Consider the following 22,771-nt stretch of genomic DNA (forward strand, 5'->3'; position numbering starts at 1 on the left):
GTCCACATCACCAACAAACTAACATGGTCCAAGCACACCAATACAGTCGTGAAGAGGGCACGACAAAACCTTTTCCCCTCAGAAGACTGAAATGACTTGGCATGGGTCCTCAGATCCTCAAAAGGTTCTACAGCTGCACCATCTAGAGCATCCTGAATGGTTGCATCACCGCCTGGTATGGCAGCTGCTCAGCCTCCGACCGCAAGGCACTACAGAGGGTAGTGCGGATGGCCCAGTACATCACTAGGGCCAAGCTTCCTGCCATCCAGGACCTCTATACCAGGCGGTGTCAGAGGAAGGCCCTAAAAATTGTACGGCAAGCGGTACCAGAGCAACAAGTCTAGGTCCAAAAGGGTTCTTAACAGCTTCTACCCACAAGTCAGAAGACTCCTGAACACCTAATCAAATGGCTACTCAGACTATTTGCATTGCCCCCCCCTCTCTTTTACACCGCAGCTACTCTCTGTTGTTATCATCTATGCATAGTCACTTTAATAACTCTACCTACATGTACATATTACCTCAACTAACCGGTGCCCCCGCACATTGACTCGATACCCCCCTGTATATAGTCTCGCCATTGTTATTTTACTGCTGCTCTTAAATTACTTGTTAGTTTTATTTCTTATTCTTATCTGTATTTTTTTTAACTGCATTGTTGGTTAGGGGCTCGTAAGTAAGCATTTCACTGTTGTATTCCGCGCATGTGACTAATACAATTTGATTTGAAATTAAGTAAATCGTGTCATAATTAATCATGACTGACTCCCATGTGTTATGCACAGTTCTGAGCATAATCAGTGTGTTTGCAATACAGCAGGTTATCAACAGAGCTGTTACCCCCATAGAGGGTTAATGGCTAAGGTTTGTTGGGTGGGGATGGATGTAATGTAGCACTCAGCTCACTGCTGCATCAGTACAGTACGTACTTCTTCTGACATCCAGACAAATGCTTTTCTTCACAGGGGTGCATGATGTAGTACAGTGTGCTGCTTCTCTCACTCCATATAAACACAGCAATACCTGATTTCTGGTGTGTGTTTGATATTGTTTGTTTGACTGGTGTTTTGTGCTTCAACACAATCATTCATTATCAGATATGGTGACTGAGAATGAATGTGTAATTGCACAGGTGCATTCAACCACCAGCCCCAATGAAATGTGCATTCACAAAGATGTGCTTAAGTGGGAACTACCCTAACCCGTTTTTTTCCCCTGGCAAGTGTTTTCAATCAAGCATTACAATAGCAATTACCCATTATTTGCTTTTCAAAGGCATAGAGTGTTGCTTGGCAACAAACATGGAAATAAAGATGTTTCCATTTCATACAAAAAAGGAACAAGCAATTGAAATGACAGTTGTGACTACTTCACAACCAATGAAGGACTTCAGTTAAATGTCACCAGAATACCAAATCATAGTCCCAGCTTCATCATATAAGCCCACAGTGATGTGCCAAGCCATGTGCCAAGTTACCCTTTCAAGGTCCACAGAGAGCACAATGTTAACACTTTCAAGACACAAAATTCCTTCTGAATGACCACAAGCAGTTGGTTCACATGAACGGCACTTGAACTCACTTGTCAATGGTCAAACATTACATGGATGAGTTTGCACATCTCTTGCCATAATCTGTGAAAGGGATGAGTTTTACAATTGATATTAAATATTTCAGTGTCAGAAAAGGAACCCAACCTTGCAAACATTAGGATAAGCATACCACTTGCTGCCTTCTCTTCTGATATGCTAGATAGTTTGGTGGTAAATTACTGTAAATTTAAAGTGTCTACTCATTCTTGCAAATCTCATGAAAACTACACACTGTATAATTGGTATACTTACTGAGAGTCAAATCCCAAATTTACTTTTGACCATTAGCATAAAAATGGCTTAGAGGGATTCAACAAATAACGGACAAGGTTATAGACCAGGTTACTCTCAAACAAAGAGAGAATTCATATTCCCATCCATTGCTGTCAAGCACTCACGATAGGAGAATAAATGCTATGAGCGAAATAATGTTCTAATAAACCTTCAAAACATGTGTTTGTTGCTCTACAATCAAATAGCTTCAAGACTATTTGACTAAAATCTTTCTCTGCTACATTTTGCACCACTACTTGAAATGTATTGGAATGGTACCAGTATTAATGTAAGCCAGTCCTAAGCCAGTCCTAATCGCTAAAGCTCTTGCAGGTGCATTTGATGGCATTTTTGTCAAAAGAACACTACAAAGCAATCCAATAAGGAGGGCCTTGCCTGGGGAAAAGTGCAGTTGAATCACTGAAACATTTTAATAAAATTAATGACAATAAAACCATTTCACCGGATCAAATTTAAGGTTGCGACTACCTTAGAAAATGTTCTAATTCTACCTGAGAGGGTGAGGGGAATGGTATATAAAGTGAGAGAACGAATGAGCCCTTTTCGGAATGTAGCCTACAGTACTTTTTGCAGGGTCATACTGAGGATTTGAAAAGGAATAAGGAGAAAGCAAGCCACTTCAACTTGCTGTTACAGTACTGCCAGAAACACTGTTTGGGCCCAATATAAAGTGTAAGTGTCACATTCGCTGGAATAAATATCGGACCAAGGCGCAGCGGATGTTGAGTTCCACATAATTTAATGATAAAGTGAAACTTAGCAAAGACAAAAACAAATAAACAATAAACTAACCCATGAACCGTGACTACAGAGGATGACTTCACTCATCCACAGTAGAGAACAGTTGAGTCTCTGCACTGGTTAGCAAGGGAAAAGTCCGGAATTCTTGCCACCTTGTCATCTCCTTTGCAACTTTGATTCAACAAGTCCATAGGAGTCTTTTTCAATAAAAAGATTATACTTTGTCAAAAGTGCCATTTTGCTACATTTATCAGTTGATCCACGGTCTGTCACTGAACACTTAAACACACAGGTGTGTTAGACACCCCCAACACCTTTCAGATACTGTTAGTTTTGGTCACAAGGACACACCCACTAACTCTCAAACACTCTCAGACACATACATACAGTAAAAACAAATGGGGAAAAGACGTGCACTAACTCAAAACAATATCCCATAAAACACAGATGGAAAAAATGCTACTTAAATATGATCCCCAATTAGAGACAACGATTACCAGCTGTCTCTAATTGGGAATCATACCAATCACCAACATAGAAAAACAAAACTAGAACCCCACATAGAAATAATAAACTACAATAACCCCCAGTCATGCCCTGACCTACTCTACCATAGAAAATAAGGGCTCTCTATGGTCAGGACGTGACAGTAAGTAAACCAATATAGCAAGTAAAACAATGGAATGGTAGATTTGCAGTGGAAGAATGTGCAATGTAGAAATACAAATAATGGGGTGCAAAGGAGCAAAATAAATAAATAAATACAGTAGGGGAAGAGGTAGTTGTTTGGGCTAAATTATAGATGGGCTATGTACAGGTGCAGTAACCTTTTGCATCCCCGCAATGGTCCAAATGTGGAATCCGTGCCCTTGCCGATATCATGGACAGTAATGGTTTGAGAACATTCCAAGAATTGAAAGATGCACATTACCACTCCTTTTTTCTTTATTTACAACATAGCTGACCTATGAAGTTCCTTTGGAAACCCAACTACCGAACCATCCAATGATGGGATTTAGAAATAATTTAACTGGGCTCCCGAAAGGACTGATCTCTATAATATATATATATATATACATTGCTCAAAAAAATAAAGGGAACACTTAAACAACACAATGTAACTCCAAGTCAATCACACTTCTGTGAAATCAAACTGTCCACTTAGGAAGCAACACTGATTGACAATAAATGTCACATGCTGTTGTGCAAATGGAATAGACAAAAGGTGGAAATTATAGGCAATTAGCAAGACACCCCCAATAAAGGAGTGATTCTGCAGGTGGTGACCACAGACCACTTCTCAGTTCCTATGCTTCCTGGCTGATGTTTTGGTCACTTTTGAATGCTGGCGGTGCTCTCACTCTAGTGGTAGCATGAGACGGAGTCTACAACCCACACAAGTGGCTCAGGTAGTGCAGCTCATCCAGGATGGCACATCAATGCGAGCTGTGGCAAGAAGGTTTGCTGTGTCTGTCAGCGTAGTGTCCAGAGCATGGAGGCGCTACCAGGAGACAGGCCAGTACATCAGGAGACGTGGAGGAGGCCGTAGGAGGGCAACAACCCAGCAGCAGGACCGCTACCTCCGCCTTTGTGCAAGGAGGAGCACTGCCAGAGCCCTGCAACATTTACATAAGTATTCAGACACTTTACTTAGTACTTTGTTGAAGCACCTTTGGCAGCGAATACAGCCTTGAGTCTTCTTGGGTATGATGCCAAGCTTGGTACATTTGTATTTGGGGAGTTTCTCCATTCTTCTCTGCAGATCCTCTCAAGCTCTGTCAGGTTGGATGGGGAGCGTCGCTGCACAGCTATTTTCAATTCTCTCCAGAAATGTTAGATTGGGTTCAAGTCCGGGCTCTTGCTGGGCCACTCAAGGACATTCAGAGACTTGTCCCGAAGCCACTCCTGTGTTGTCTTGGCTGTGTGCTTAGGGTTGTTGTCCTGTTGGTAGATGAACCTTCGCCCCAGTCTGAGGTCCTGAGCGCTCTGGAGCAGGTTTTTTATCAAGAATCTCTCTGTACTTTGCTCTGTTCATCTTTCCTTCAATACTGACTAGTCTCCCAGTCCCTGAAAAACATCCCTACAGCATGATGCTGCCACCACCACGCCACCATGTGACGCTTGGCATTCAGGCCAAAGACTTCAATCTTGGTTTCATCAGACCAGAGGATCTTGTTTCTCATGGTCTGAGAGTCTTTAGGTGCCTTTTGGCAAACTCCAAGTGGGCTCTAATGTGCCTTTTACTGAGGAGTGGCTTCCGTCTGACCACTCTACCATAAAGGCCTGATTGGTGGAGTGCTGCAGAGATGGTTGTCCTTCTGGAAGGTTCTCCCATCTCCACAGAGGAACTCAAGGAACTCACTCTGTCAGAGTGACCATTGGGTTCTTGGTCACTTCCCTGACCAAGGCCCTTCTCCCCCGATTGCTCAGTTTGACCTGGGGGCCAGCTCTGGGAAGAGTATTGGTGGTTCCAAACTTCTTCCATTTAAGAGTGATGGAGGCCACTGAGTTCTTGGGAACCTTCAATGCTGTACACATTTTCTGCTAACCCTTCCCCAGATCTGTTCCTCGACACAATCCTTTCTCTGATATCATGGACAGTAATGGTTTGAGAACATTCCAAGAAATCCAAGAATCTGAGCTTTGTGGACAATTCCTCCGACCTCATGGCTTGGTTTTTGTTCTGACATGACACTCAACTGTGGGACCATACATTGACAGGTGTGTGCCTTTCCAAATCATATTCAATCAATTGAATTAGGTGGACTCCAATCAAGTTGTAGAAATATCTCAATGATTATCAATGGAAACAGGATGCACCTGAGCACAATTTCAAGTCTCATAGCAAAGGGTCTGAATACTTATGTAAATAAGGTATTTCTAAAAACCTCTTTTCGCTTTGTCATTATGTGGTATTGTGTGTAAATAAAAAATAATTTAATCAATTTTAGAATATGGCTGTAACAATATGTGGAGAAAGGGAAGGGTTCTGAATGCTTTCCAAATGCACTGTATATAGCACTGTTGATTTGATGATGTTAAAGTTGAAATGGTGCTGGAATAGCGGAGGCAATGCTCCTTAGTGCTGACTTGCGGTAACTCTGTGGTTCTAAATCAGTAGTTGTTTCGTAAACTGTTGAAAACAACTTGCTTGACCATGCTGCAGATCATATAATTGTTATTTACATGCAATATTTGCTTTGTGGACTTCACCGGAAGATAAAAAATACTGTTTTCATTTTGTCATTATGGGGTAATGTGTGTAGATTGATACTCTGCACCTCATGAACAGAGTATTTTAAGAAATGTCTGTATCACCGCCTGAGGTTTCAGTGTTTACTGCTTTTAAAGTATATGGGAAAAGTCATGTATCATTCCTTCTCTTCACAGAAACCACAGCTTAAAGGAATGAAAGATATTGTCTGCAAGGCATCCATCTTCCACTCACCTTGTCGTTTACCAAGGCCACTAGAGTTGCCTGAACTACAACCAATGATTTTCTTACAGTAGCCTACCATGTACAAATAATATCATTACACCTAGCCATTGTTAAATTATCTATAAGATGTTATTGATGTGACCATCATGTCCAATTCTGGATTCCCCTTTAGGCTATGGATCACCTTTAAACATGTACAACCATGGCAGGTCCAGTGTGAGTTACTGTACCTTGTCTGTAACACAAGCGGCAAAGCTTTGGTTTTATTCTAAAGTTACTGTGACAATCAATTTCTACACTCAACAGTAGCCTTATGTGGATCTTGAGAGCACAATAGGACAATACAAAAACGAATTTGTCCACTTCTGCCTCTATGGGGACAGTAAATTAGTTAACATTTCCCTGAAGAAAGATATTAGGTATTCCTCTCAAGCCTCAATTAATATAGAAACTACATAGCTAAAACCATTGAAATCCAAACTCTGTTTAGTCTGGAAAAGAACACAACATAAACCCAGAGAGATGACGCACAACAAATCCCAAACCAGATAACCAGACATGATTTGAATAGACTCACGGTACTGAAGTTCCATGGGTAACACTCCGATCCCCGGAACGTGCACTGCAGCAGCATGTCACTGATATCATGGCCCGTGCGGTTGTAGAAGTCTGTCATGTTGAACTGCTTGGGCTTGAAGTTGAGGAAGTTGGCCTTATCCTTGAGGGCGGCCAGCACCTCAGGCTCAGCCAGATGAGTGTTGGCTATCTGGTAGTTGGAGTTCAGGAGGGCCAGGAGCTCCCCCACGTGATACAGGTCGTTCCTGGTGATCTTGGAGAAGCGGAACTCGTTTAGGTTGCAGAAGGTCACAGCAGGGAAGGTGAGGTTGGGCGCTGCCACCTCATCCAGTTTGGTGACGTGGGGATACTCAAAGTAGTAGGACACGCGGTCCATGCACACCAGCATAAGCAAGGCCAACGAGCCCAGGAAGGAGAGCGTCCACAGGAAGCGGCGAAACGTCATGTGCCCGTAGGCAAAGATGTGGCTCATGCCATGTAGAGTGGACATGTTGGCGAAGGCTTGCAGGTTTGAAGGCCGGATGCTCTCGATGCTTTCCTCGGAGTCCCCCTTCATGGTTGCAGTTTGGGTGAGTGATCCTCAACAAGAACTTCAGGTTAGAGAGACTTGCTTAGCAACAGAATGTAGCATAAACCAACCGGTCGCCAGTGCTTTGGCTCGGCAGCCTGTGGCTTTTATTCCAACAATAAGCGGCAAGCGGAAAATTCTAACCACTATCTTAAAATGGTTGGCAGATGCTTTTAAAATGTCTCTTCCAGTGGGTGTCAGTTCTTCCATGTAGTCCCAGGTCCCCCCTTTTCTTTCAGGCTCCTCTTCTATTCTCTCTCTCTCTCTCTGTAGCGCTCTCTCTCTCGCTCCCGCTCAGCTGTCTTTGTAGCAGAACCAAACAATGAGCTCCAGAAACACCCACTTTTACCCAAAAGGGAATGCCTTCTGAGCAGTGTGAAATGGACAATGAAAAGAACAACCGGGAGAAAACAGCAGACGGGCGTGAGGGAGAGGGAGAGGAAAGGGAGAGATGGGGATTGGTAATGAAAAGGGCTGCGTAGGGCTGAAGAGGGGTTCAGCCTCAACAGTCAATGGGACCCTTCCTCCTCCAATTGGCATGAACGCCACTACATCGCGGTGATAATGGGATGCAATGAATTTGCAATGAAAGAATAAAGAGAGGGAGAGAGAGAGAGAGCAATGGCCCCCTATCCCTCACTGCCACCTTCCTTTTCTCTCTCTGTCACTCTCTTCTCTCTTTTCCCCAGATAAAAATGATGAGGGGGGTCATTGACTTCCCACTAACCCACCTCTCCTGTGTGGTTTACAGACAAGCCCAGTGTTTGTAGGTAGCCTCCACGGTATCTACCTTGTTTCGCTCTCATCCACAATTAGCAGGGAAGCCCATGCACCTCTTGATGCCAGTCTAGCCTCTAAAACCTGCTCAACACCACTAGCTTTTCTCCCGATCTCAACATACAGGTTTATATTCTGCGGTCTGCCAGCCTTTTTCTTCTCTTTTGCGAGCTCGCTTGCTTGCTGCTGTTGCTCCCTCCCACCACTCTCTCTCTCGCTCGCTCTCTTTCTCCCCCCGCCCCCGCTCTCGCTGCCTACCTCTTTAGTAGTCAGGATTCATCCTTCTGCCGAATGGCTGCTTTGGCTGAGTTTCTGTGTGCACAGGGGGAGTCTCTCACTCTGTGCTGCTGCTAACTTCACTGTGTTATGGTTTTCTAATGCATTCTAACAGTCTGCGTTTGTCATCTGTGATCAAGTGATAGCTCATACTGTGTTATGGGAATGCCACAGGTTGCATGTTGATATGGATGTAAAATGCATAACCACAAAGAGAATGAATTATCTGTAGTGGAGATGTGGTTGCAAGAGCCTAAATCTTTACAAGCGAATGTGAATGTGTCTCGATTTGATAATTTTCATTTACAAGTCAAACAAATGATCCACACATTGAAGAACTGAATCCATTGATCTTCTTCTGGTTAAAATAGTATTTTGGTCTCTTCTTATAATAGGATAGCGAACCAAACACATGGGTTGCCATTTCATTTCTGTTACACTCTTAGAAAAAAGGGTTCCAAAAGAGTTCTTCGGCTGTCCCCATTGGAGAACCCTTTTTGGTTCCAGGTAGAACTATTTTGGGTTCCATGTAGAACCCTCTATGGAAAGGGTTCTGCATGGAATCAAAAGGGTTCTGCATGGAACCAAAAAGGGTTATTCAAAGGGTTCTCTTATGACAGCCGATGAACCCTTTTAGGTTCTAGATAGCACCTTTTTTTCTAAAGTTTAGACCTAGGTTAGTATTGAAGGGTCCTATATCCCCAGAGCTCATTGTCACCTTCGGGCCAAGGAACCAACCAACCCCTGGAGGTGTCTTTCCCTGTTGATTGTTTCACTAAATGTGATCTAGGGTTTCCAGGCTTGACCAATAATAATGGGATCAGCCTTTTCATTAAGGTTGAAAGTCCACCTTATCCTAAAGAGAAACCTTTTATTTATTTTAAGAGCAAACAAGATTAACACTCATTGACTCGCCCTGAGAAGCCTCATTATCATAACAATATAAACATTACCAAGGATATGACTGCAACCCGGGAGGATAAAATCAATATCACGTCCTGCTAACCAAGAGCTCACACTCACAGCATAGCAACCAACCCTTACCCAGCGGCAATACTAACGTTGTCTGTTGTGTGATTGAGATCATTCTAAAAATACTCGTCCATCAACTTGTGGAAGAAAGCAATGTCAAACTGATATTGGCGTCATAGAAATGGCTAACTGAAAACATTCAGTGAAGGAGACAACATGATCCCTGCACAGCAAATATGCGGGTGTTAAAATCTCAGTGTTGATGAAAAAAGTTTTGTGAGTGCTATATCTGAGAGTCGATTCTAGTGGGGTTAACGCCAGTGGGATTTACATTTACACCACCCGCAGTGAATAAATTAAGTGCTGTTGTTACTCGACTGTGCTGAGTTCATTTCCATTAATTATCTGAATAAAAGACACGAGAGGGGCCACATCATCGTATTTCCCATTTTTAAAATAGTTTGCTTTAATATCTATGTTTTTGCTTGCACATTGATTGATCTAAAATAAATAACTTAAATTTTTCTAAACTAATCCAATCTGTAATTGGTTGGACTTATTGCACCTGTTACTGAGATGGCCGTTCCAGTTTAGATGGTTTAGGTAGACATGTATGACAAGTTCTTCACCATAGCAATCATTCTGAATGTGGATTGTGGTTGATGAAGCGTTTAAACTGTTGAAAATCCTCCCTATGGCTGGATTTTAATAGGAATTTCAAATTACTTAACAAACCAGCAAATTGTGGCTTGCAGGTCTGATATGGCCCATGAGCCATGATTTTCAGACCACAATGTTGGGGGAAAACTAGGACATAACTAAAGACCTTATGAAAAGTATAATATATGGTCATAAAGGGTTTACTTTTAAAGTTAAACACATTCACTTAGGCAGTCACTTGATGAAGGCCTCAGGACAGAAAATTAATCAATGGAAAAAACATGTCTCTCTCACTAACAAATACAGTCATGGTTGGGTAACTCGAAAGGCACCCTGGGAAATATTCAAATAAGGCTTTACACCCTACATGTGTTATTCCCTAACATGCTGACCACACCGCTCATGTCGCGTGCGCAAGCGTTGCAAAATAAATTTAAACATACATGTTATTCAATTATTACACCAACACTGCTCGCGAGCGTCTGTTTGCCAAGCGCTAAAATAGAAGTCAGTTCAATTTGTGACGCTGAACGCGGTGCAAGTTATGCCTCTCCCATCTCCTCTTTGGTTTATAGAAGCAGGTACCCACGTGCCATCTCCTCATTGGTTATACCCACGTGGGTGATTGAAATATGAAATGAGTTCGGTCGGTCGTCGTGGTAACTATGAAAATTAGATGCAAATCGCCATATAAAGTCCAAAGAAGAAAAAGCCTGGAAGTAGGTCTACTACCGATGCAGAAGCTTTAACTGCTGGCTACTGTTTCTACTGTGGCGTAGCCAAATGAGACAAGGTCACAAGTGTTTCCCTAAAAGCTGTCTGGGTTTAAACATCTTCTATTGTACAGAAAGTGAATAGCTTAAACAATTGATAGCGACAGAATTAGATTACTTTCCGAGCAAAGCACATGTTTTGTTTCCTCTGCTATAGAAGGTTGTAGATCAGCCTCTGAATGACAAAGCAACGAAACAATGCTATCCCCATATGCATTGTCTCTAGCATAAAGCATTGCGGACCAAAGTGATGTTAAATATCACTTTATATTATCAGATCTGTTTTATTTTCTTCAAGCTCTTAAGCTAACAATGGGTAGGTCTGTGCTTTTTGCCATTTTCTTTAATTAAAGGTAGGCCTATGGCACACCTCAATTCGAGTCCTGGTTTTAACTTAGCCTACCTCCAGTGAAGGGCTGTTATTTAAAGAGTGCATGGTGGGTGGAGGAATTGGCCAACAAATCTATGTACATAGCAGAATATAGCCTAATTTTGACTGTCAAACAGGTAAACCTACCTCTTATTTCTTATATAGGAAGAAATTATTGTAATTAACATTGAGCCTCCCGAGTGGCGCAGCGGTCTAAGGCGTCACTACAGACCCGGGCTCGATCCCAGGCTGTGTTGCAGCCGGCCGTGACTGGTAGACCCATGAGGCGGCATACAGTTGGCCTAGTGTCATCTGGGTTAGGGGAGGGTTTGGCCAGCCGGGATGTCCTTGTCCTATCGTGCTCTAGCAACGCCTTGTGGCAGGCAGGTTGCATGCACCATGACATCAGTCGCCAGTTGTACGGAGTTTCCTCTGACACATTGGTGCGGCTGATGTCCGGGTTAAGCAAGCATTGTGTCAAGAAGCAGTGCGGCTTGGTGGGGTCGTGTTTCGGAGGACGAATGGCTCTTGACCTTCGCCTCTCCCAAGTCCGTACGGGAGTTGCAGCGATGGGACAAGACTGTAACTACCAATTGGATATCACGAAAAAACGACACATTTCAAAAAATAATAAGACGTTGAAATGAATTATGCCTACTCGAATTTGCCTACTTTCAGCACCATGAGCTGTCCATTTCTGATTGATTGTGCCACGACTGCTGCTACAAGTTTCAGCACCACAATGTGAGTTACTCGAATCTGTTTTATTGTGAGGCCAATAACTCTAAACGCATCATCATGATGATGTGACAAGTGACACTTTGCTTCTTCAAAGTCCAATATCTCGAAAACTTGACTGCTGACATGCAAAACATTTTGGGACTGTATCAACATTGGATCAATGATTAACATCTGAATGGATTTTTCCTTTACATGTAAAGGGTGTTGTGAATTCCGACTTAAATTAACACTTTTGTCTAAGACTCAATTATTTGCAAACAGGGACAGCTTCATTACAAGACACACTGATTTGGCATTGGAGAAATATGATAAGATCAACAGGTATGATGTACATTCTTAGCTTTATATTCTTAGCCTGTAATTTCGATAATGATTGTGGTATTAAAAAATATTCTCCTAATACGTAAAATGATGTAGAATTGCATAAAATGTTTATAAAAGAAAAAACCTTCCTGGACTTGCAAATATGATGACAGATTCATGCAATAAAATAAAATAAATAACTAGGCAAGTCAGTTAAGAACAAATTATTATTTACAATGACGGCCTACCGGGGAACAGTGGGTTAACTGCCTTGTTCAGGGACAGAACGACAGATGTTTACCTTGTCAGCTCGGGGATTCGATCCAGCAAACTTTCGGTTACTGGCCTAACCACTAGGCTACCTGCCGCCCCAATGCTTTTACTATAATGGAGATCTTTCCACCCCTACTCTTGTCCATGGTGGTCTGTAAACCCACAACCTTCTGGCCCCCTGCCCTGTGCGTTTCAAAAACTCCTGCATAAATAACGTTCACTCCCTAAGTAAGACCTGTCCTTCACTTTTGATGTAAGGTGCTTTGAAAAGCTCAAAATGTGCAATACATGATCATTATTACAATCCATCATTACATCTGTACCACATGGACATGTCCAGACAGTAGGTGTCTAAGTATGACATAGGGGCCTAATCAATAAAGTAACTCAAGTTGCTCATATCATTTTTGCATACATTTTCATATAAATAATTTAAACTCCACATATTTAATCAAAAGAAATTCAAATAACTAACACACTTATAGCCTATGCATTTATTTGCATTTTCTTTTGCAATTCTTCCATGCCTGCTCGTTACAGATTGCAGAGGAACATTTGTAGGACTTTTCCTTAGTAATTGGCTTTCACGTGGCTGGTGGTTTACACGGCATAATGCAGTGAATATTAAGCACTTATTCCTTAAGCGCTATATAAATGTTTTGCTTTATGCTGGGCTTTTTGAATGTGTCTGCCTGTCAATAACTACATTAAGTACAGCCACTGTTCTGTGGCTCTGACTGCTATAGCTCAACCTAAACATAACAAAAGTCTCGCTCCGACACACAATGCACCAAATAACATGTCTTCATACTGCACAATGCGCCAAAGAAAGGGCTTCATATCGCACAATGCGCCACGCAAATGTCTTCATATTTTCTACGAGCTCAGAGAAATGCTTGTAATTGCAAGGAGTCATCCTCATATTGACTTGGTCAATTCAGTATTCAAGGTACAGGATGGGAAGCAGCTGAAATGATACAGCCTATATGCCCAGTACTCTGCATAGCTGAAGGGCCTAGTGGAATACATCAAATAATGATTTATTGGACTTTATACAGATGGAGTGGTGAAGGTTTGTTGGCTAGTTAACCAAGATAGCCTCACAACACCAATAAATTGTAACGTGTGGCATACTCAATATAAGATAGTCACCAAAATGATTGGCACCCTTGATAAAGATGGCAAAAAAGACTATAAAACAAATAATTCAAATTGTTACGAAACCAATAACTAGCATACAGATTTTGCTGAACTTGTTATATCTAGGGGTCTTAGGCCTATTTACATGGTCTGTAACCTGATGTGATGTGCATAAATGTGGGATGTAAACGTGTACGACTAGGTGTTGAATGTATGTACCCAGGAGACAGCCACCTTACCTTAGGTCCAGGGCCAGCACCTTCTTGACCTCTTGGCAGGCCTGTCCAAGCAGATTTATTATTTATTCAGATAGTGATTAAACATAAATATGTACGAAATGAAAAAATACAAAAGGATGCCCAAACTAAAGACTCAAAAACAAACCAAAAGGCCTCATTGCCACCAAACAAAACAAACAGCCTCACGACTCTGTCAGCTAGGATACTCACTGACGATCACCTTAATAGGCAGCACCTGATGTGCTTATCAAGGTTCAAGTCCGGAGACTGAGATGGCCATTGCAAAATGTAGATTTTCTGGTCACTAAACCATTTCTTTGGGGATTATCAAGTGTGCTTGGTTTATTGTCTTGCTGTAAGATCCACTTGCTGCCAAGTTTTTGGTTAAAATATCCTGGTACTTGGTAAAGTTCATGATGCCGTTGACCTTAACAGTGGGTCCAGGACTAGTGGAAGCAAAATAGCCCCATAACATCAACGATCCACCGCCATATTTTACAGTAGATATTAGGTACTTTCTGCATATGCTTCCATTTATGGACACCAAACCCACCACTGGTGTGTGTGGCCAAAGAGCTCTATTGTGATGTCATCTGACCATCCAATAAATATACTAAAATAAACGGCAACAGGGAGCTGCTGGTTTGACTCTGACTGGCAGCTGTATCGCCGTGCGACAAATCATTTTGGAGGGCTGCATGCTTGTTGCTATCTGGGTCTAAGGTCCTTCCCAAAGTGTTCTCCAATCTCAAAAAATATTTTGGAAAAAGTGTCAGTGTCGTTATCCTCTCAAGGGGAAGGTGCTGGAGTATTAAAATAATCGGTGCTGATTATTTTCTTTTTGAGATTTTATTTTATTACTCCAATTTATGATTTGGCAAAAAATAGGACAAGTATAGGACAAGTTTACAACATTATTTGGGTATGAGTAACAGAATATTAACTTTTAAAAGTGATATTTGTGCATCTGTAACTTTCTCACTCATTATTCATGATTCATTCAGTACTATCCGTAATCATGGTAGCATCCACATTAATGTAGAAGTGTTTAGAAACACATTCCATTCTTATTTACAATACATGTGACTCCAAAATGGTACAATACATTATTTACCATTCATTTCAATTTGGCTAATCTGAAACACAACCAAAACAAACAGCAAATGCATCCAACAAAGTTGTAGAGTCACAAGCTTGACGAAGTCATTGCTTGCTATGAGTATGGGACCAAATACGTAACTTTTTACTACTTTAATACACATATACAGTAAGTGAATTTGTCCCAATACCTTTGGTCCCCCTAAAATGGGGGGGACTATGTACAAAAAGTGCTGTGATTTCTAAACGGTTCACCCGATATGGATGAAAATACCCTCGAATTAAAGCTGACAGTCTGCACTTTAACATCATAGCCATTGAGTGCATAGGACTCATTGGGTAGAAGGCTACAACTGCAAAGTTGTTTAAGGACATTGAATTTAGTGTTAGATTAATACATGGCTACTAGCATTGGGTATTATGTTTACAGTTAGCAATCTAGCTAATGTGTTTGAGTTTCCACTTACTCAGGTGGTGAATTAGCCCCAAATAAATTAGCCTATGATATTAGTGCACATAAATATGTAGGCAAATTCATCTCTATTGAACAAAATAATATGTTCCTCTGGAGCCCTGATTGGTGTCTTACATATTCTACTACTGCGGCGAGATCTTTAGGCTTGCTAGGCATTGTAAAAATCTAAGCTCACCAGCCAAGGAACCTTCTATAGATCACTCTTCCTCTTTTCAGATTCCAGGTCTGTCGTTATCTGCATTTGTAAATTCATCTTTTCAGTCAAAAACCAATCCAAAGACAGGCTCCCATCTGTGCTGTCCATAACAGCCAAGCATGGTCAGGAAATTATTGGGTTCCTAATTTATATTGAATACTTACAGGAAGAAATCAAATACTAGGCCTCAGAACATTTGATGGACAATGACCATTCAATTCCTCCTCATGAAATGAAATAAAATGCCACTGTCTCTACGTGTACAATAACAAGTCCATATGATTGAGACATTTCTATTTAATACTGACCTTGGAGTATCAAAACCTCTTACATACTTTTATTGAACTCATAAATCTGATGTAGATTGCTAGTGTCCGTACTCTAACCATGAGTAACAGGAGCTCTTGTTTGCATTGTAATGCTGTCAATCAATCAGTAATCACCATCTTACACAAACATCTCAACACTTTTTCGTTACAGTAAGCACTAAACAAAAACACACTCCTTATAAAGATGGGTAATCCCAGGTTATCCCAAGTTACAATGTGTTTCGCTCTAACAGATCTCCCAGAGGTGGTGGAGCTGCAATCTATGTCAAAGAGGACCTACCCTGATCTATATCTCCGGCTAAATCTGTCCCTAAGAACTTTGACATTCTGATCCTTAGCCTTATCTTTTCTAAAAACAAATGCATGAACGTAGCCTGCTCCTATCGCCTCTCCATTCCTCTCCTCTGAGTTTCTGTTACTGGGTGACCTCAATTGGAACATGCTCTCCCTTCCTGATGCTGTCTCCCTATAACTGGAATCCCTAAACCTAAGTCAGATAATCAAAGAGCACACCCATATCTCTCTCAAAGAACCCAACAAGTCCTCTCTCATTGACATCTCTCTCACCAACTGCTCCTCCCACTGTCAGTCTGGTGTATTCTCCCAAGAGCTCAGTGACCACTGTCTCGTAGTTTGCATCAGAAGTGTTAGTTCATAAACGCTGCTACAAACGTTTTGATGAGCAAGCCTTTATGCATGACTGCTATCACACTAGCTGGAAGAGTCTGATACCCTCTGTTGAAGATGCCTGGTCCTACTTCAAGAACACATTCGCGCAAATAATCAATAAACCAGCTCCAACACCTGGTTCTCCCATAACCTCTCTGAGCTAATCACCCAAAAGAACAACGCATGGGAAAAGGCCAGAAACTCCAACCTTCCCCAAGACTGGTTAGTTTTCAGACAAATCAGGAACAAATACTCTCCAACCATCAGAAATACCGAAGTAGCTTATCTTATTTCATAAACAGTTTGCCGTAACCATCAGTAAGCCATGCGAATTCTGGAAAACTGTGAAATCCATGCAAAATTACACACCGTCTCCCTAGTTGCCAGTCTCTCCCACCTTCAGAGGTGTGGTTACAACCGACAAAACCTGTGTGGCTGAGATCTTTAATGAGCACTTTCACGCTGCCAGCTATATCGTTGAGAGGTCCTCAAATGCTGCACGAAAGTTGTCTGTCCCTAGCCCTCCACCTATGCCCACAACCACCAGCCCTTCCCCCCTACCCCCCCTCCTGTGCCCACCCACACCAGATCCTTCACTCCTGTCTCTGAAGAAGATATCCTGAACAGCTTGCAAGGCCTTGATTTGAAGAACCCACCCTCTGTTTGACTATGGTGACACTACCTCCACACCCCCAAAACTCTGCTTTAAAAACTGGACACTGCACAGATGTCGGATCTTAACTTGATCACTCTTTTGTCGCAGAGAATTTTCCTGATGCATCAGTAAATTCAAATGAGCCTTGTGAGTGGCTGAAAATGAGCAGTTCTCTTTCTCTCCGCTCGCTCAAACACTAGGCCTAGGTAATATTACTGCAACATTCAAATGTACAAAAATGTATCTGAAATGCAATCGTACACATCAACAACCGTCGTTTTATATAACATAATAACACAAGATAGATATCAAATCAAATTGTATTAGTCACATGCGCCGAATACAACAGGTGTAGGTAGACCTTACAGTGAAAGGCTTACCTACAAGCCCCTAACCAACAATGCAGTTTAAAAATATGAATAAGAATAATAAATAAGAGGAACAAGTAAATAAAGAGCAGCAGTAAAATAACAATAGGGAGACTATATACAGGGGGTACCGGTACAGAGTCAATGTGCGGGGGCACCGGTTAGTCGAGGTAATCGAGGTAATACCTTACATATAGGTAGAGTTGTTAAAGTGACTATGCATTGATAATATCAGAGTAGCAGCGGCGTAAAAGGGGGGGGGGGAAATAGTCTGGGTAGCCATTTGATTAGATGTTCAGGAGTCTTGTGGCTTGGGGGATATTGGTCTCCACTAGGCTACAACATACACGTGTCTAGTGTATCCTAAAGTTACGAATGGACTTAAAATACAGTTCAATCGTTGGTTTAGTGGTTAGGGTCGCTGCCACAAATCAAATCAAATGTTATTGGTCACATACACATGGTTAGCAGATGTTAATGCGAGTGTAGCGAAATGCTTGTGCTTCTGGTTCCGACAGTGCAGTAATATCTAACAAGTAATCTAACAATTCCAAAAGAACTACCTAATACACACAAATCTAAGTAAAGGGTTGGAATAGGAATATGTACATATAAATATATGGATGAGCGATGACTGACAGAGCTGCATAGGCAAGATGCAGTAGATGGTATAGAATACAGTATATACATATGAGATGCGTAATGCCAGATATGTAAACATTATTAAAGTGGCATTATTCAAGTGAATAGTGATCCATTTATTAAAGTGGCCAATGATTTTGAGTCTGTACTGTATGTAGGCAGCAGCCACTCTGTGTCAGTGATGGCTGTTTAACAATCTGATGGCCTTGAGATAGAAGCTGTTTTTCAGTCTCTCGGTCCCAGCTTTGATGCAACTGTACTGACCTCGCCTTCTGGATGGTAGCGGGGTGAACAGGCAGTGGCTCGGGTGGTTGTTGTCCTTGATTATCTTTTTGGCCTTCCTGTGACATCGGGTGCTGTAGGCGTCCTGGAAGGCAGGTAGTTTGCCCCCGGTGAAGCATTGTGCAGACTGCACCACCCTCTGGAGAGCTTTGCGGTTGTGGGCAGTGCAGTTACCGTACCAGGCGGTGATACAGCCCAACATAATGCTCTCAATTGTGCATCTGTAAACGTTTGTGAGGGTTTTAGGTGACAAGCCACATTTCTTCAGCCTCAGGTTGAAGAGGCGCTGTTGTGCCTTCTTCACCACACTGTCTGTGTGGGTGGACCATTTCAGTTTGTCTGTGATGTGTACGTAGAGGAACTTAACACTTTCCACCTTCTCCACTACTGTCCCATCAATTTGGATAGGGGGGTTCTCCATCTGCTGTTTCCTAAAGTCCACGATCCACGATCCTTTGTTTTGTTGACGTTGAGTGAGAGGTTGTTTTCCTGACACCACACTCCGAGTGCCCTAACCCCCTCCCTGTAGGCTGTCTCGTCATTGTTGGTAATTAAGCCCACTACTGTTGGGTCGTCTGCAAACTTGATGATTGAGTTGGAGGTGTGCATGGCCACACAGTCATGTGTGAACAGGGAGTACAGAAGGGGGCTGAGCACACACCCTTGTGGGGCCCCAGTGTTGAGGATCAGTAAAGTGGAGATATTGTTTCCTACCTTCTCCACCTGGGGGCAGCCCATCAGAAAGTACAGGACCCAATTGCACAGGGCGGGATTGAGACCCAGGGCCTCAAGCTTAATGATGAGCTTGGAGGGTACTATGGTGTTGAATGCTGAGCTGTAGTCGATGAACAGCATTCTTACATAGGTATTCCTCTTGTCCAGATGGGATTGGGCAGTGTGCAGTGTGATGGCGATTGCATCATCTCTGGACCTATTGGGGCGGTATGCAAATTGAAGTGGGTCTAGCGTGGCAGGTAAGGTGGAGGTGATATGATTCTTGACTAGTCTCTCAAAGCACTTCATGATGACAGAAGTGAGTGCTACGGGGCGATAGTGGTTTAGTTCTGTTATCTTTGCCTTCTTGGGTACAGGGACAATGGTGGCTATCTTGAAGCATGTGGGAACAGCAGACTGGGATAGGGAGAGACTGAATATGCCTACCTGGTCAGCGTGGGTTCAATTCCGGCCCATGCCATTCTGGCACAAATAACTAAATCCCTCGATTGACTTGATGTAGTTACACATTTCAAATATGGACAGTCCAGGGTAATTTTACCACTGATCTTCATAAGAAATAACATAAATAGGAAACAAATAAAATATTTACAGTCAGTAAGCTACACCAACATTAGTTTCCATTCATACAGTGTCAGGTAATTTTCCACAGTACATTTGCAGTGTTAAACAAGGACATACTTTATTTACATTGTATTTACAATGCTTGTCAAATAGATAAATCACCCTTAGTCTGTTCAAAAAGGACTAAGTTCTTCCAATGACAATACCAACCAGAGGGCGAACATATCTTAAAAGACTTTGGTTGCAAGCATCTTTTAGGGAGCGGTAATGAGGTGAGCAATAATGGTTGCAATTGAGATCAACTGTGCGTGTGAATTTAGCAAGTATTGATGGTTTAACGAGACATCAATTGGCGATAATAAGGATGCTTCCTTTAGAGGCAGAATTTCTAGCCAGGACGTCAACATTGGCATGTCCCAATCATTCATTTTATACCTCAGTTGTCCCAGTCCAAAGTATCCTTGGCTGGGGGACAATATCCCATAACACCTTGTGGCACAGCAAAAAAGTACTCACTTGAGATAACATTTTCCAGAAGAATAAGAAGTAATGTTTATTTATTCACCAAATTATGTAAAATTGTTCAACGAATTACTTTCATATGAATTGTGATTTCAAATGTTGAGTAATTGGTGTTCAAACTGTTGCCAAGTGCTAGCTAGCTAACATGTCGGACGCGCTAGCTAGCTAGCAGGTGATCTCATCCTGCTTATCAGCTGTTTAGAGATGACCAACTTAACAAACTAATTGTAGATTCAACAATCTGTCAATTGTGAAGACCCGGATGGTTTTTAAATCATGAATTGGTGAACTTACTAGCCAGCTAAAGACATGTAGCAAATAATTTTTTTACCATTTATTTTCAGGGACTAAAGTGGGCACCTGATCGTTTCACGCCATGGCATTGGCATGGCAGGAGAAAACAGTCCTGCCCGACTAATTTGGAGGTAATTCATTTTAACAACATCTGATGAAAAACTAAGGAAATGCAGCCAGCTTTGTTCGGTTCAATCTAGGCTTGCTAACCAGCCAAATGATTTGTGCATTTTCTTAATGAGTCTGTTTTGCTAGCTATCTGCATGCACTGTCTGTTTACCTAGCTAATGTTAGCTAACTTTTTCATGCCACTTTCCCTTTTCCTATTGTGTTGCACCATTGGGGTTGGTGTTACTACACTGAAAAAAATATAAATGCAACATGCAACAATTTTATTTTATTTTACTGAGTTACAGTTCATTTAAGGAAATCAGTCAATTTAAATAAATTCATTAGGTCCTAATTTATGGATTTCGCATGACTGGGAATACCTTGAAAAAAAGGTAGGGGCATAGATCAGAAAAACAGTCCGTATCTGGTGTGATCACCATTTGCCTCATGCAGCTTGACACATCTCCTTAGCATAGAGTTGATCAGGCTGTTGATTGTGGTCTGTGGAATGTTGTCCCACTTCTCTTCAATGGCCGTGTGAAGTTGGATATTGGCGGGAACTAGAACACATTGTCGTACCTGTTGATCCAGAGCATCCCAAACATGCTCAATGGGTGACCTATCTGTTCAGTGTGCAGGCCATGGAAGAACTGGGACATTTTAAGCTTCCAAAAATTGTGTACAGATCCTTGCGACATGGTGCAGTGCATTATCATGCTGAAACATGAGGTTTATGGCGGATGAATGGCACAACAATGGGCCTCAGGATCTCGTCACGGTATCTCTGTGCATTCAAATTGCCATCGATAAAATGCCATTGTGTTCGTTGTCCATAGCTTATGCCTGCTCATACCATAACCCCACCGCCACCATGGAGCACTCTGTTAACAACTTTGACATTGCTGTCTGCCATCTGCCTGGTACAGTTGAAACCCAGGATTCATCCGTGAAGAGCACACTTCTCTAACGTGCTAGTGTCCATCGAAGGTGAGCATTTGCCCACTGAAGTCGGTTACGACACCAAACTGCAGTCAGGTCTAGACCCTGGTGAGGACGACGAGCACGCAGACGAGCTTCCCTGAGACGGTTTCTGACAGTTTGTGCAGAAATTATTCAGTTGTGAAAACACACAGTTTCATCAGCTGTCCGGGTGGCTGGTCTCAGACGATGCTGCAGAAGAAGAAGCCAGATGTGGAGGTCCTGGGCTGGCGTGGTTACATGTTAGTGGTGGCTTATGGTAACAGCTCTGGTGGACATTCTAGCAGTCAGCATACCAATTGCACGCTCCCTCAAAACTTGAGACATCTGTGGCATTGTGTTGTGTGACGAAACTGCACATTTTAGAGTGGCTTTTTATTGTCCCCAGCACAAGGTACACCTGTGTACTGATTATGCTGTTTAATCAGCTTCTTGATATGCCACACCTGCAGGTGGATGGATTATCTTGGCAAAGGAGAAATGCTGTCTAAAAGGGATGTGAACTAATATATAAACCAATATATAGTGCATTATCTACAATCTAATGTGTTTATCCAATGTTCTTGTTGTTTTTCTGTTTGATGAAAACAGTTTGAGATTTAATGGTTTTATGTTGTTATGTTTTCATGTTTTATTGTTGTAACCCTCAAGCACTTTTACACATAAGGTAAGGACTATTTCATCACGTAGAATGTTTATACTTGAAGCAAATATTTTTACTTTACTTTATCTGCAATGTAAATGTGTTTATCCAACTTTCTTGTTGTTTTTCTGTTTGGCTTTCTATGGTAATTTATTTGACTTTTGATCATCAGTGTTCATGGTTGATATGCAGAAAAAATTACTTCATAATAAGATGATACATCAGTGCGTTATCAATTATCTACCTACAACATACTTGGCTGGACAGCAAATAAACTTTAAGGCCATTTTGCTGCTCTTTTCCTTTGTATAGCAGAAAGGGTAACTGCAGTCAAAACACAGTGGAACAAAGCAATGCTTGGCTTGATTTTTGCTTGAATTTTGTAGTTACTACAAATTTCACACTCTATTTCTCTGAAACGCAGCATAATTTAACCAGGACACTTTGTCGCAAGATAAAAAAAATCTACAAAGCACA

The 22,771-nt window shown here is 41.9% G+C and overlaps 1 protein-coding gene across 1 annotated transcript in view; it reads right to left on the minus strand.

Annotated features, from left to right (window-relative positions):
• Window positions 1–7,197, minus strand: part of LOC120020275 (acid-sensing ion channel 1C) — a 175,762-nt gene extending 168,565 nt beyond the window's left edge. The window contains exon 1 of the mRNA XM_038963825.1: window positions 6,643–7,197. Within this exon, the coding sequence (XP_038819753.1) occupies window positions 6,643–7,197 (555 nt within the window). The remainder of the gene's footprint in view (window positions 1–6,642) is intronic.
• Between the last annotated feature and the right edge of the window lie 15,574 nt (window positions 7,198–22,771).

This window comes from Salvelinus namaycush, chromosome 25 (genome assembly GCF_016432855.1).
Source record: "Salvelinus namaycush isolate Seneca chromosome 25, SaNama_1.0, whole genome shotgun sequence".
NCBI classification, from domain to species: domain Eukaryota; kingdom Metazoa; phylum Chordata; class Actinopteri; order Salmoniformes; family Salmonidae; genus Salvelinus; species Salvelinus namaycush.